This window comes from Marmota monax, unplaced genomic scaffold (genome assembly GCF_021218885.2).
Source record: "Marmota monax isolate L192 unplaced genomic scaffold, Marmota_monax_Labrador192_F-V1.1 WCK01_AAM20220418_F8-fsc00007, whole genome shotgun sequence".
NCBI classification, from domain to species: domain Eukaryota; kingdom Metazoa; phylum Chordata; class Mammalia; order Rodentia; family Sciuridae; genus Marmota; species Marmota monax.
This window is the reverse complement of record NW_026692781.1, coordinates 22854036-22870334: the sequence shown is the minus strand read 5'-3', so window position 1 is coordinate 22870334 and position 16299 is coordinate 22854036. Positions and strand designations below refer to the sequence as shown.

Sequence of the window (16299 nt, the reverse complement as noted above, 5' to 3'; positions counted from 1 at the left end):
GAGAAAATCTTTGCTACCTACTCCTCTGACAGGAGATTAATATCCAGAATATATAAAGAACTCAAAAAATGGAACACCAATCCAAACCAAATAAAAAACAAGTAATCCAATTAATAAACAGGCAAAAGAACTAAATATTCTCAAAAGAAGACTTCAAATGGCCAAGAAATATATAAAAATATGTTCAACATCCCTATCAATCAGGAAAATGCAAATCCAAACTACATTGAGATTGAAGATCCTAAAGAGAATGGAGATCCTAAATAGATCATAAATCTGATTATCTGATTTTCAATATATATTTGCAGTTAAAATACATGTTTAGGGCTGGAGTTGTAGATCAGTAGTAGAGTGCTTGCCTAGCACTTGTGAAGCACTGGGTTCGATCCTCAGCACCACATAAAAATAAATCAAAGAGGATGGGGTTGTGGCTTAGTGGTAGAGGCACTGGGTTTGATTCTCAGCACGGCATATAAATAAATAATAAAGGTCTATCAATAACTAAAAAATATTAATAAATAAATAAAGGTATTGTGTCTATCTATATTTTTTTAAAATGTATGTTTATTTCAAGAACCTGGCATTTAGTCAAAGGATTATGTGCAATCTTGCGAAACAAGTGTGATTCCCAAACCAGCAACATCAGCATCACCTGGGAATTTGTCTGAAATGCAGAATATCAGACCCTACACCAGATCTACTTAATGAGAACATGCCAAGACAAACTCATATGCACATCAAAGTTTGAGATGCATTACTTAGGCCACATGCTAGTACACACAGAATATACTCAAACTTGTCATCTAAAGAAATCTAGAATATATGAAGTATTCTTCCATCTTTGGAGGCAGAGTGGGTTTACACATTTTATTTTTGTTTTTCATGGGGAAAGTAGCTGGGAAAAATAGCTAAAATTTTATTGCTCCAATGCAATCTCTGATAATTTAAAATCCATGTATGGTGGAAAATCTTGTTTTCATCTGGGATCAAGGGTCATCACTACACATGGGGGGAAATACTTAGTATTAACAAATTTTTACATTACCAAGAAAACTAAGAGGAAAATATTTTTTTTAAATGTGCAAAGAATTTCAAAATAGATAATAAGTTTCTTACATATATTTAGTGATTTATATGTAAAAATACATGGATTTTTCCCCTATTGTTATTAGTGAAATACATAAAATGGATTTGGCATTATAGTATTTCTGTCTTACAAGTAAACTTGCTGTAATTTACCAATGTCTCTAAATAAAATGAAAGCATGTTTAAAAATAAAAATGTCATTTTAAAAGAAATAATAGCAAATTAACTTGTGAAAACATACCACTTTCTTCCAAAAATATGTTCAGTCCATTCACAATTTCTTGCCTGTTTCTTCTTAACTCATCATTCATTTCTATGATCTAAATTTTAAAAATACAATTAAAATACTTAAAAACTATTGCATTTAATAAACAACTAGAAAATTTAGTTGACTTTAAAAAGCCCCAGACACAACCCAGATTAAAATTTAAACACTGATTTAGTAATTTTTTTTAAAAAAGGGGATACTGTGTGGATTTTCTAGTCTGTGCAGAATTTATAAAGATTATCTAAACTACCAACTTCCTAATGTACAAAAGAAAGGCAAATAAGCCCTTATTCTAGTAATCTGCTGTCAGATGGAGAAAAGATCTCTTTTCTGCTTTAATTTTATTATGATAGGATCCCATGGGATCTAAACTGAAACTTCTCAAGGCAATGAAGGCCTCCATAACTCTTGACTTTCTCTATTTATTAACAGAGCTTTTATCCCATTCTCTTTGGATCAAATTGTCTAAATTTAACTTTGGGCAAAAGAGAGGAAGGAGATGGGAGGGGGTGTGAAGGCAGGTAACATGGTGGAACAGATGGACATTACTACCCCAGGTACACGTACGACTGCACATATAGTATGATGCTACATAGTGTACACAATGAAAAGTTGTGCTGCAATTGTGTACAGTGAATCAAAATGCATTCTGCTATCATATATACCTAATTAAATATATATTTTTTAAAAAAATAAAAAATTGAATTTTTAAGTAGCCTGGTAACTTGGCTCTCTCAGCTTTTATATTTTGGCTAAAATGTTTGCAATTTTATTTTGTACTTCTTTGCTTAAAAATTTCATTAGCTTCTCACAGTCCTTAAGAAAAAAAAACCCAACAAATCCTTAAGGGCCTTTTCTGATCAAGTTACTACCTATGATTGTAATCCGACTTCCATTTATTCCATTCCCTGTGCTTACGAATGCACTGCTATATGATGTTATTCCTGCCTCGAAAATTCTTTCCGTCTTTCTTTTCTGAAAAATTCCTTATCAATGTTAGGACTCAGCTCACTATTCTACAGGTTTCTCCACATTGGAATTGGGTACCTTTGTGTGTCTATAGTATATACTACATAACCATAATCATAACACTAAGCATAAAGTATTATAATTATTTTGTTCCCTCAAGGAATATCTTCTCATTCAGCACTGAATGTAAAACTCAATAAATGTCACTAAATAAAGAAATCAATATACAACTAAAGTAAAGATGGGTGGATTTGTTGTGATTTTGAGTACAACTTGAGCAGGATGAAAAAAATTGACACCCCCCCCACTCATTAATTTAAAAGATTTTATGAAAAAGTGAGCTAGTTTCAGAGGAAATTAAGAATGGTTGATAATAATGCGAACACAATTCATTGAAAAAAAGGTTATTTCAGATTCTGCTGATAATATTCAAGAAAATAAAAAGAAAATTGGAGACCATGTTCAGCATCTTAATTTCAAAGATAAAGAAGTGATATAACAGCACAGCCAGGATTAGGTCTCTTTTTTTTAATTTGTATAATTTATACATTTTTTTGCATATGTATTTTCCTTTTCTATTTGTTCTTTTTTTAAAAAATATTTTTTTAGTTGTCAATGGACCTTTATTTTACTAATTTACATGTGGGGCTGAGAATCAAATCCAGTGCCTCACACATGCAGAGTAAGCACTCTATCGCTGAGCCACAACCTCAGCCCCTCTATTTGTTCTTTTTAGTTATACATGACAGTAGTTTATTTTGACATAGTTATACAAACATCGAGCATGTCTCATGCTATTTAGGATTCTAGTCTTGTGGCTGTACATGATGTGAAGATTCACTGTGGCGTATTCATATATGTGCATAGGTAAGTCATGATAGATTCATTCCACTATTTGCTATTCCTATCCCCTTCCCTTCTCTTCATCTCCCTTTGTCTAATCCACTTAACTTCCTATTCTTCCAGTCCCACCTTCTTTCTTTTCTTCTTCTTCTCCTTTGTTTTTTGTTTGCTTATTAACATGGTGATCTTTAGTGGGTCAGAAAGAAAAATATATGGGCTTAAAAAAATGAACTACAGATTATTAGATAAACTTTGATATATGGAATAGGGTAGTGATTTTCCATGTGTGGTTCTTTGATTAGTAGCATTAGCATCACCTGAAAATTAGCCAGAAATGAAAAATTTGGGCCCTTTCCTAGATCCACAGAATCAGGAACTTTGGGCATAGTGCCTAGCAATCTCTCTTAATAAACTGTCCCAGTGATTCTGATGTATCCTCTTTTTTTTTTTTTTTTTTTTTTTTTGGTATTCTCAATTTTGATAACCACTGGGACAAGATTTTCAAAGTTAGAGAAAAGATCTTTATATTTATGTGTAGTAATTTAAGGAGGAACAAAAATTGTGATTCCAAATCAACTAAACATAGAGAACAACCACAAGGCAGCAGTGAAGACTTTTAAGTAATTTTAAAGTTTAGGTGAGATTACTAAAAGATTTATAATAAACAGCTCTTGATTATTCAGGTTTCTGAAGGGAGAAAGTTGTTGACAATCTCAAGTTATCTTGTATTTGGTTCTGGAGTGAAATTTTTTTTCCGTACTTACCTTTCTTTGTTAATGGTAATATTAACATTTGAAATGGAACTAAAGGAGTACTAAAACAGCTGTGTGCATTCGGGTAAATCATTTAATCACTCTAGGTTTATATTTTCTTCTGTATAAAATTGCTTGGATAGCCTCAAAGATTCTTGTTCCTCACTATGAATCTATGAACACTGGTTGTCCTAAATACTCCAACTCTTAAGAACAAGTCCAGTTATTTAAACATTGTAATATCATCCCTGGTATTTTAATTTGCCTGGTTAAGTTAGTGATCAACACTTGGATGTCTCTTATGCATTGTTTCCTTTGCAGCAGGTACTGAGAAGAGTTAACCTGTTTTCAATCTTAAGTGTAGACCCTAACCTGTGTTTATTTAAGCAGCTCAGGCTCCCTAATCTCCTTCCAAAAGAGACCAAGAGAATCTTGCAAAAATATAATAAGAGATGAGTCAAATGTTTGTAGAGGGAAAAATGGGTAACATTTACATTTTTAGTTAAGAAATGAAGCTGCAGTGAGGTGAATTCTAATTACTGCAACCTCAGCCACAAAATCTGGATAAAATCAAAAAGAATTAGACAGCTAATAAAAACAACAAAAATTTTGTCCTTCTGAATTCAGGCCTAACATTTTCCAGTACATGAAGTGAAACTTTGTAGTCATGGTTGCACCATGCACAGCCACATTTGGCCACATTTCCCATAATGCGTGGGCCCAGGCGAGGCCTGCAGGCCTCATCTCCACATGCCTTGGACGGCTGTGCCTTCAGCCCAGGCCAGGATCCCAGCACCTTGGGTGTCTGGTCTCCATGTACTGCTTTTCTCTGGCTAAGTCCTCTAACACCAATGCCTAGACAGGACCTGCAGCTGAGAAAGAGGCTTTTGTCTTCCTGGATGTCCCCTCTCTACCTCCACCAGTCCTCAGGTGGCCGTTACCTCCATCCTTGGCGCCAGGGCCTCCCCATCACCACCTGCTCCGGCCATGTTGCCCCGCGGGTGGTGCTGGCGGGAGGGGCACGGCAGGGTCTTGCGGAGGGGCGCCCACAGGGTTTTAAGGCCTGAGCCAGCAGGCCCATCAATGTGGAAGCGGCCCCAGCGGGGCCCCTTTGCCACACCAGACTTCCCCAGAAGACCTTGCAGCCCCAAATCTACCCACTCAAAGAAGGACTCCTCAAAGTTGGAGTCAAGGGAGTCTTTCCTTTCATATTCCCCCTCACCTCCAAACGCCTGTACTTTGTAGACCCAGATGATTCAATAGGGCCTATTTCTCATGGCAGTGTAACAGTAAAGAACACTAGCATGGGATTAGTCTCAATCGCACCTGCAGTTGGGATTCCTTTATGAAGATTAAAAAGGTTATTGTCGGACCAATACAAATTATATTGAGGGGAATATATATATTCAGGACTGGCGCAAATGTATAATGTAATTTTTGTCATCCTGTGTTTTTCAGTGATCAGCTCTTCCCTCTACTCAATTACTGAGAATTACTCCCAGGAAGATGTACCAAATTTATAAAAGGAGTAACAGGGGGTAGGGGGTAGTATTTGGGTCAGGGAAACTGGATGACTTTGGCAGAAGAGGAGGCTGGGGTAGGTATAATTCCAGGTAATACAATTTGTATCTCAACATAAGGGTCTTGAGAATTTTAAAACAACCCATGAGAATTATGCAACATGGTGTGCGGAGACACTGTATCAAATAAAACATATCTTACTTTATACAACAAATATACTAAAAATCATGTTTCAACTTTTTATAAAGTATGTATTGGAGCACTGTGTGATCTAGTTTTTGAAGAAATGTACAAAAAAATCTTAACCTAAATTTTATGTTAAAAATCTAGATCTCTTCCCATGTTCTCTGACAAATTTGACTTCAAAGTCCAATAATTATCCTGACTAAGAGGGAGCATATCTAATTTGTTACTCCCAAGATGGAGGTGATAGGATTTCTAGTTACACTCTTTCTTTTTTCCACCGAACTTTATTTTATCACTTTCTCTCAACTCTCCTGTCTCTCCATCCTACTTTAAACAGGATCGACAATTTCTCTTAGATACACTGAGTAATATGAGGAATGAGTGTGAAATGATCCTACACAGGGCTAACCTAAAACTACCACTCAGGAATATCACTTATTTTCTAATGTGGAATCTAAAAATTATTATGAACGCTGGTCTTGAGAATCAAATGAATAGTTTATATATATTTATTTAAGATTTTTATATTTTTTGAAACTTTTTTCTATACAAACAAGCCAGTGAATCCTCATTTATAAAATAACCATTTGACACACAATACAAAAATGGTTTAGAAATGGACTTGTCTTAAGAACATATTGATTTTAACAGTAACTTATTTTCTTAAACATATTTAATCAAGATGTTGTGGAAGATGCGTTAAATGATGAAAAAATGGGCGACCATGAACACACCCTTTAATTTCATTTCCAAATTGTTGCTTCATTCTACAGATGATATCTTGGATGTCCTCTTTTGATAAATACATGGGTAATTGTCTAGATAGGCGCACTGCTTCTCCCTGTGAAAAGAAAGTCATATATGCTTTACAATGATATATCCTGATGCAGAAAATATGTTAAGCTAACAAGAAGACAAATAACTGATTATTTTCATCTTATTAATTTGCTCAACATTTATTAAGTACACTATGTTGTGGATTCTGAAGAGGTAGTAGTGGTGAAAAAATTAGATCCTTGTTTTTGTGTAATTTATCTCCTAGCACAGGAAACAATACAAAAAAGACAAAATTTTGGTGAGGAAATAATACACAAAATTGATCTAGGCAACATCATAGTAATTATGTGGTTGGGAATGGCTTAGTTGACAAGGCATTAAAGCTTCCATTTAAATAAACTATGCTACAAAGATCATGATGCAAAGGAAAGCATCACAGGCAAGGAGAAGAGAACAGCATGTTCAGTGTGGGTACAACATAGTTATTAAAGGGAACAGACAAATAAGATAAGGGAGTTAGGCAGGGGCACATCACCTCTAAAATGGAGTGAACAAATGGGATTTTAATCTGAATGCACAGTAAGTAATCAAAGAGTTTTAAAGTAAAAGTCAACATGTGTTTCACATTTTAAAACTGACTGGCTGCTGAGCAAAGTATGGTTTTAGGCAGGTGAAGAAGAGAAGAGGTTTCACTGACAATCACCGCAGTCCTGATGAGAAATTGTGACTATAAGTGATAACAGTTTGAGATGGAGAGAGGGATAGATTTCTGACATGAGTTGACAGTAGAATCAAGAAGACTTGCTGATGGACTGGTTTTGAGGCATGCAGAATTAGGGATAATGTCCACAGATCTGATATGAAAATGCTGATTTCTGAGATAGGTTTGGGCATAGTTAGCAAAGCTAGCTTCTTTTTAAGATTAAAAAAGATTATTCTACTTTAGAGATCTTAAATTTTAACATTCTCCACTATCACACACCCATTATTTTTCCAACTCTTTTCCAACCTATTCCTTTGTTCCAACTAAGTCTGCTCTTTTCCTTCATTGTGACATTTAATATTTCCAGTCTCATTTTCCTGATCCACCAGCACCCTTCAGTCATCTTTCCCTCGCTAAGGTAGGAATACAAAATGAAATATTAAGGATACTAGCTCAGCAACCTAACAGTTTCTTATATATAATGTGTTCAGATTTGTCTGACTCATTTTCTGTCTTTCACTGTATTCATTTTACTAATCCCTAACCTTGGACAAATTCTACTACACACTGTTGGAGAGTGTGGTCCTAGCTGGTTCCAACATAAATGTTAACTCTTATAAGTCCTCAATGACACCTGGAAATTTTCTTGTTCCTCCTTCATTGACCTTTTTATAGTACCTAAAGCTCTGGCTTTCAGATCTTTGCTATTGTACTTAAATTCCTAACCCTTCACTTACAGCAGATAACTTATCTTTTATATATTAAATATACAAGTATACCTAAAAATATTTTCGCTCTTCTTCCCCTCTTTTGCTCTTGATTCAGTTTCTCCTGTTGAAAACTTACATCCTCATCCATGTGTCATTTAGGACTTCTCCTCTCCAGTCTTTTATTGTCTTTTCCACCAATTTGACACAAACATGTTAAGCACACTCTTTCCTTCCTTTCACTATCAGCTGATTTACTGCCTATTTTCCCACCTCTATTCCACCTGTAGACACTGGCAAGTGTCAGACATCCCTACCACTTTGCCAATTTGGCTGTCTTCAAGATTACCACTGCCACTTAGCAGCAAAACCTGAGGGTCTTTTAGGAACTATTACCTTAGTCAGAATGCGCTATTTCTTATTTTTTAATGACTTTCTTTCTTTGACTTTAATATCCATCTATCTCGTGGTTCTCCTTTTACTTGCTTATCTTTTTAGACAAATATGATATATATCCAAAAGATCTAATATTAGCATACATAGTAACACAGTCAATATAAACGTTTATAGTAACATATTCACAACTGTCAAGCTATGGAACCAACCAATGGATAATTTGGTATAAATACACAATGGAGTCTTACTCAGCCATAAATATGAATAAAATTATAGTATTTGCTGGTGAATGGATAAACTGGAATTATCATACTAAGTGAAATAAGCCAGACTCAGAAAGCCAAAGGTGCAATGTTTTCTCTGATATGCAGAAGATAGTCAGAAAGGAGGGGGAAAAAAAGGGTGAAAGGGAAAAGTAGGATTCCACCAAAAAAGAAGGAAGACTAGTAGGCTAGATGAAATAGACTGAGGGGGAGGGAGAAGAGACAGAATAAGGCCAAGAACAGAAGAATAAATCTAACCTAACTTTCCGATGTACATACATGAATATACCACAGTGAATTGCACCATCATATATATCCACAAGACACTAATCAAAAAGTAGGAAAAATTAAAGTAAAATAGCAGAAAGATCAATAGAGTAGAGGGAAAAGGGAGACAGAGAGGAGGGGAGGGAAAAGAAAAACCTGGGACTGAATTTGGGCAAATTATATTCCATGCTTTTTAAATTATGTCAAAATGAATCCTGTTGTTATGTATAACCAAAAAGAAACAATAAAAAATATAAAGAAAAATAAAAAACATATGGTATAAGGTTGAGCAATTCTGTATTCATTCTAAGGAGATAATTTATGGATACTAATAAAAATAGAACTTCACTACAAAATATCTTATCCATGAGACTCTTTCTCAATATGTACGCAAGGAAAATATTACAAGGAAAATATCCATAGAGAGTTCACCACAACCTACCTATTACATAAAACTTTTAATGAAGTCTTTTTTAAAAAAATAGTGTTTTCTTCTTGCAAAAAATTAATCTTATAGAAACTATTATCTTTAATCCACTTATTATTTTATTAAGAATAACTAAGTTTCTTAAAACCTAGCCAACCTAATAATTTAATAATGCATACCTCTAAATAACTTATCACTTTGCGAGGTCTACATTCATAAATTTCCTTTGCATCTTTGTTTAATATAGCATTAAGAATTTCTTTTAAATCCATTACTCCATAGAATGGAAGACAATTAGCCATTCCTTCTATTTCTAAGTGGTTTTCAGTAATGGAAACACCTAAAAGAAAAAAATAAAAATTCATATTATAGACACAAGTTAGTTTAGTTAAAATTATATTCCAGAACATGTCATTAAAAAGAAAATCACTGTTAAAACATTTAGTTAACCTTCATCAGAATTTAATAGTCAGGACAAAGTTTTGTTCCTAAGTTGGAGAACAAACAGTAATTTCCCATAGGATTTCACATTAAGTCATAAGAGCTCATTGACACCACATGTGCTTTATATAATTTAATTTAATCTCAGTTACTGCTGTCTGCTCCTTACATTTTCTTAGAACATTTCTTACTTTGGAGAGAAAATGAAGTCCCATGATATTTATTAAAATAAAACTGATTTAAGTGTTTTAGCAACTGCTCCTCTTCAAGTTCTATCCCACAGTTTTAATATCTAAGTTAAAGATCTGAATTATTTCTGTGATTATTTTAACTTACAAGTCATAAAAAGTCACATAGTAAATTATTAATATATTATTAATTTGAGGAAATGAAATACTAATGCTTATTCAAAATATTTTACAAAAATATGTAAAACAGACACGTTATCTATTAAATTATTTTAAATAATTTCATAATTAAAACTAAAATAAAAACTACACGACTGATTGGATGTATAGCTGAGTAGATAATTCATAACAGTACATATTTCAAAGCATCATATTTGGCTTTAGAATACATGCTTTTTATTTAGTTCTGTCTGTGTAATGATATTTTTAATATGGATCTCTATAACATGTTAACTAGAAGGAAAAAGTCTAAATTGGGGCAAGTGGTAGCTATCAATGAATTAATTTTAAAAAAGAAGTGTAATATAACTGGAAGAGTTTCAGATTCTTGAGCTTCAATAATCTAATCCCTAACCTATTCTGTTACAGTGTAGTAGTTCCTTGAACTGGATGGTAGATGCAATGGTAACACACTAAACAGAGCAGATATTCTAATGTTTTTCCCAGGTAATAAATGAAGAATAATATAAGATGATACACTACCAAGCATTAAAGGATGAGACAGAGAGTTCAAAGGGAGTTTGAGCAGCAAGGGGAACTTAAATGGGACTAGAAATAGTATACAGATAGGCAAACAGGTTCTAGCAGAATATTCTAGTTCTCACTTCTTTTACAGATTTATATAGAAATGAAAATATCCAAAAAAAAGTTTTAAAAAATTTTTCCTATTGCTAATTTTATAATATAATTAGACTGAAAACTCTAATCTTAACTAAATTTGCCCTGGAAATCTATTCACATTTTACAGAATTCCTGATGGATATGGGTTAAAAGTATTTGGCCACAAATGAGGAAATTGAGCAATACTTAATTTCTCTGTTTACAAAATACAAATATGGAAAACTTAGAGACATAAGTTTCCCTAAAATCCTGTGAAATGCTTCTCAATTTTCAGGGAAAATTAATACATGGTTTGATAAGTTTTCACTTCCTAAAGTATGAAATTCTTATAAGCAGAACAGAAAGCTGTTCTCATCAACAAGCCAACTATTTAGGGTTACATTAAAAATTTTTTCCCTCAAAGCTAGATATATTCTTTCTCTTTCAAAAGCCTTAATTTTTATCCAAAGATGTTTTGTGACAACTGGCAAAATGTCAATTCAAAATTAGTACAATGTAACAAAATTCTCATTAAATGACAGAGAAATGGTCCTTAAGAAAACACAATACAGGGATGGGATTGTGGCTCAGTGGCAGAGCACTTGCCTCTCATGTGGGAGGCACTGGGTTCGATCCTCGGCACCACATAAAAATAAATAAATAAAATAAAGGTATTGTGTCCAACTATAACAAAGAAATATTTTTTAAAAAATACAACACAATACAAAGCAGGGGGAGACAAAATGATGATGAAAACATGAATGCCTTTCACTTGATCTGTTACTGACAAAGGAAATAATGCTGATGATAATCTATGTCAAATTAATTTCAATCAAATCAAGCCAGTTTATAGGTGATTATTTTAATCATTTTTGCTTCTTTGGTGCCATGCAAAGCACCTGGCATTCAATAGGATTTAACAGCCACTACTGATAAGTGAAGACCTAAGAGCATCTGTAACACAGAAACTTACTGGGTAGCTCAAAAATGAACAAGCTCTTAGAAGAAACAGGACAGTTATCCTAACTATTTAAAAAATATATACTGATAACACTTTTCATGAAAAAAATGATGCCTGATACTAGTGTCACTTATCTAGGCAGAAAATCAGATTAGAAATAAAATACCTTCTATACACACATATAATTCTGCTTCAGACTTCAAATAAATTAAAAAGATGCCAGGCACTCCAAAGAAGAGATTTCTAGAAGAACTAAAAATGACTCCAAGGCAGTTCACAGCAGGAGTAGATGATGGGAAGAAAAGAGAATATCTGAATACCTATGCCATTCCCAACTACAGTGCCCACAAGTACTTTGTAAATATCCCAATTGTAATAGGAAGACAATATAACAAATTCATTAATAGCTAGGTTCTGAAGGTAGACTGCATGGGTTCAAATCCTGGTTCTACCACTATGTCTTGGGCAACTTAACTTCTCCATTCCTTGATTTTTCCATATTAAAATGGAGACAGAAAAAAAAAAAAACTTACTTCATAGGCTGTTACAGAGATTAAATGAATTAATACATTTAATCAATACTCTTAGAATAGCACTCTACACATAATAGTCATTCAAAAATTATTAGTTGTTGTTGATAAGGAAATTGTAAGGCCAAATGATTTTTCCAAAAATAGCAGAGTTGGGGTTTGGATATATAATCTGCACTCCATTTCTGAATAGCTAATATTGAGATGGGAAGTATGAACTTTTGAGTAGATTGGTTTTTTGAGATTTTTTCTTTCTTTTTTCTTTTTTTTTTTTTTGGTACTAGGGATTGAACCCAGGGGGGCATTATGACCTCTGAGCTACTTTCCCAGTTCTTTTTTCTTTTTTAAAATTTTTTATTTTAAGACATTGTCTTACTAAGTTGCTTATGGCCTCACTGAGTTTCTGAGGCTGGCGTGGAACTTGTAATCCTTCTCCCTCAGTCTCCCAAATCACTGGGATTACAGGATAGCTATCTTTAAAACTGCAAAAATCAAACAGTTTCAAGCTTGGAACATCAAAACATTTTCTCTATATACCCAGCTCCATGCTTTTGCACATGATCTTTATTTTATTTTTGTGACTCAGTAAAATTCTCCTTTAAAAACCTTTCTTTCATGGCTTTGGGTACAACAAGTTTAGGGGCAAAAATGATGATGCTGGAGTCATCCCTAATGGTGCCTTGTGGCCCTTGACACCAGATAAAGGGAAAGTAATAGGATAAGACCCTCCTGGGAGGTTAGGGCAGAATTCAGTTCAGTATGGAAACTATAAAAGAACAGAGAAAGGGCCAGCAAGGAAAACTGAATTCTCCTTAGACAGATAAATTTTCTTTTTGTCTATCTACCCAATGAATTTACATAGTAAGCAAAGAGGATTATCAGTCTTTTACAAAATCCATGGAATCAAATCACCATCCACTCTCCAAGTATTAAGATGGCTGAGGCTGCATATCTATATGGTAAAGCAGTGCTTCTAAAAAACCAAAAGGAAATACCCATTTTTATTAAGCCATGCCAATAGACTACATATTTATTTATTTTATCATCTAAAGAAATATTTTAATAATTAGTGAAAACAAAGAAGGCAGTGTGAATACTGTCATACAATGGCAAAAATTATTTGATTAGTTAGAAAAATGCAAATGCAAGGTATTGAACTGGAAGAGATGCCAAACTTTCTTGTTTCAGGCAGAGGTGATCTTGAAACGTCGTTTTCAGAGAGCCAACAATGACTCTTAGTGAGACAAAAATATACAATGTTACCTGAAAATTATGAAACCCAACTATAACTCTTGAAACAAGGTTTGTTTTTCCAAATCAGGAAATATTAAATCACATTATCATACCTGATATCAATCTTATCTTGAAACCATTTGCTGTAAGACGAGGATCAGACAGGTAAGTTGACCCACTGTATCTTTGGTCATCTGTTGTCATTTTATATAAGACCTCTAAATAATGAGATCCATTAAGAAGACTGAAAAAGAAATTGTGGTCCTTTAAGTTATTAAATATAAAGATGTAAATGAGAAAATTTATGGAAAAAAGTCAATCCACAGATCTTTACAAAGTATTATTAACCAAAATATAAAGGGAAAAGTAGGTCTATGAGAAAGATTTTTACATTTCTGTAACTATTTTTTAAATGTATTTTTTAAGTTATAGATGGACACAATGCCTTTATTTTGTTTGTTTATTTTTTTGTAGTGATGATGAGGGTCGAATCCTGTGCCTCACACATGGTAGGCAAGTGCTCTACCACTAAGCTACAATCCCAGGCCTACATTTCTGTAAATATTTTATAGGATACCTACTGTATATAGTATACAGAAGGGAAGAAAAAACAAAAGAAAATTCCTATCTTTTAAAATGTCACAAATTCAATGTGAAATTTTAAAAAATTACTAGCACAATAAAAACTTTATAAATAATACTTTTTTATACCGTTAAAAGAGATACTAACACACTGTGAAATTATTTAAGTGGCCAGTCCACCCTGTCAAATTTTCAACTGCTAGTCAAGGTTTTTTCACCAACATAGATTACACATACATTTATTTTTTTTCATGCAGGAACTTATAAATTTATCAATTCAAAGCTTGGGAGAGCTTCCTTTAGCTTACTGTAAGCATGGCATGTTTGCCAAAGGTGGCATGTGAGATGATTCTAAGCGGTATAATCCCCAAACAAAATACTTAGAAAGCCAAAAATTACCTAGGATACAAACTGATCCCTCACATGGGTTTCAGGCTGCATAAGGGTGCCTCATAACATAAATCACTGCAACCAAAGTATCTGTTGGAGATGATGTGACTAGTGACCATTTTCCCATTCATTCAATAAACATTTGAATGCCCACCATCCAGTAGATAGTGTCTTAGATATGCAAAGAAATATTTTATATTATAGTGCAGGATGATACAGTTTCATTACAATCCTATACCCTTTGAAAAAGCAAGCAAATGTCTTTGCTTATCAGCTCTGAACAGTTAAAAAAATCCATTGGCTATGAGAGTAGATATATCACACAGAGGAGAATATCATATGTACTTTTTCTCATCTAATCAATATTCCAAAAATCAATCAGAGAGCTGGTGATGATAATAATGACAGAGTATGACAATTAATCATGCAGGCAACTGTCTACAGTGGAATCTTAGAACCAGTGCTTATTTATTGGCCATGTAAGTCTAGGTTAAGTTATTTAACAACTGTTGTGTGTTTCAGTTTCTGTATCTATAAAATATGGATGACAGTACTTACCTCATAAGATTGCTGCAAAAAAAAAAAAAAAAAAAAAATCCCGAAAAATCATGAAAGGAGATAGCAAAATTTCTATCATAGAGTAAGAGTTCAAAAAACCTTAGTCATTATTATTATTATGAGCTCTTACTTTGTACTTTATGGATATCTAAATTAACTACACTTAGAGATAAGCTACACAACTTGCATTAAAATTCTGATAAGAAAACTGAATGCAATAAATAATTACCCTGCATTATGGGGTAATTAGTCCATGACTCAGTTTTGAAAAATCTTCATCAGTAACTATGAGGGGAGATGACACTTTTCCAAAAAGGGGAAAGCAATTTTGAATTATACTTTGTTATTATCCATGCTCAATTAAAAAAAAATATTTTCAAATTATTATGGGCCCAAAATAAGTTTTTAATGTACTTCTTTTTGAATAACAGAATATTGTAGAGCAAAGTAATTTGAAAAACCTGTACTTTGCATAAGCCCAAACAGATTTTTGAAATAAAAATGAAAATTTACAAGCACCATTTAAAAAAGCAGCTAAGTTTAAAAATTCAGATGTACCCTAACTCTTTTTAAGGAAACAATGATAAAAGTATTAGTAGGTTTTTAAACTGTTTTAGAACAACAAAAGGCACTGTTTTCGAATTCTTCCTTTGTCAGTTTCCTAAGCTAATCATAAAAAATACTATGAAATATATTGGATTATAGTTAATGTTGTTACTATTGTCTTACTTATAAAAAGGTAGATTTGTTTTTCTGTGTTCTGGCTCTGCTCTTTCCCCTTCCGCTGGAAGTGTCTTAAACAAGGATTTTTAACACATTTTATGAATGATTCCTATTTTATATCATACTTATATGTTATGTAATGTATACACTTTTGTACATGATATATATGTATACATGACATATATATCAATATATGTATTATATTATGATAATAGGTCAGTTATTCTTATTTTTACAGAAAGGAATTTGCTCATAAAGAATATAAAAAGGAAATATCCCATTTTACAAACACAAATAAAATTAGTTTGGGCAATAATCAACAGATGAAACCATTAGAGAGAAAGGTAGATGAGGAACTATAAGGTGGAAGATCAGGCTGTCATCAGCTGCACCCAGTAATAAATGCCTTTTAATGTAATGAAATGTCAAGCACGTAGCCCCATCTATTAAGAAGTCTTACCTAAAAGTCGAATCTAAATCTATTCACATTTCTTCAGCTAATACCAATTAAACATGGGGAGAGTAAAAGAAGTTATACACTAGGAAGTAAATAAGATAACAGAATATTCTACTGAATAAGTGACTCAGGGCCAATAAGAAATCAGCAATATGATATTAAGGGATTTAGAAGACATAATGAAATATACTGTGAATCTTGTTGATACAAATAAAATTTTGCATTTTAAAACTATAAAAAAAGACATTTTGA

The 16299-nt window shown here is 33.1% G+C and overlaps 1 protein-coding gene across 7 annotated transcripts in view; it reads right to left on the bottom strand.

Moving 5' to 3' along the window:
* Nucleotides 1–16299, bottom strand: part of Pms1 (PMS1 homolog 1, mismatch repair system component) — a 128684-nt gene that overhangs the window by 34242 nt on the left and 78143 nt on the right. For 5 of the 7 annotated variants that reach the window (XM_058580323.1, XM_046447240.1, XM_058580324.1 and 2 more), the window contains 3 exons: nucleotides 13451–13581; nucleotides 9345–9505; nucleotides 6119–6466 (listed from right to left, as the gene is read on the bottom strand). In XM_058580323.1, the coding sequence (XP_058436306.1) occupies nucleotides 6299–6466; nucleotides 9345–9505; nucleotides 13451–13581 (460 nt within the window). In that variant the 3' untranslated portion in view covers nucleotides 6119–6298. Of the gene's footprint in view, nucleotides 1–1327; nucleotides 1407–6118; nucleotides 6467–9344; nucleotides 9506–13450; nucleotides 13582–16299 lie in introns of those variants that run through there. The other 2 variants (XR_009227035.1, XR_009227036.1) reach the window with 1 other exon arrangement.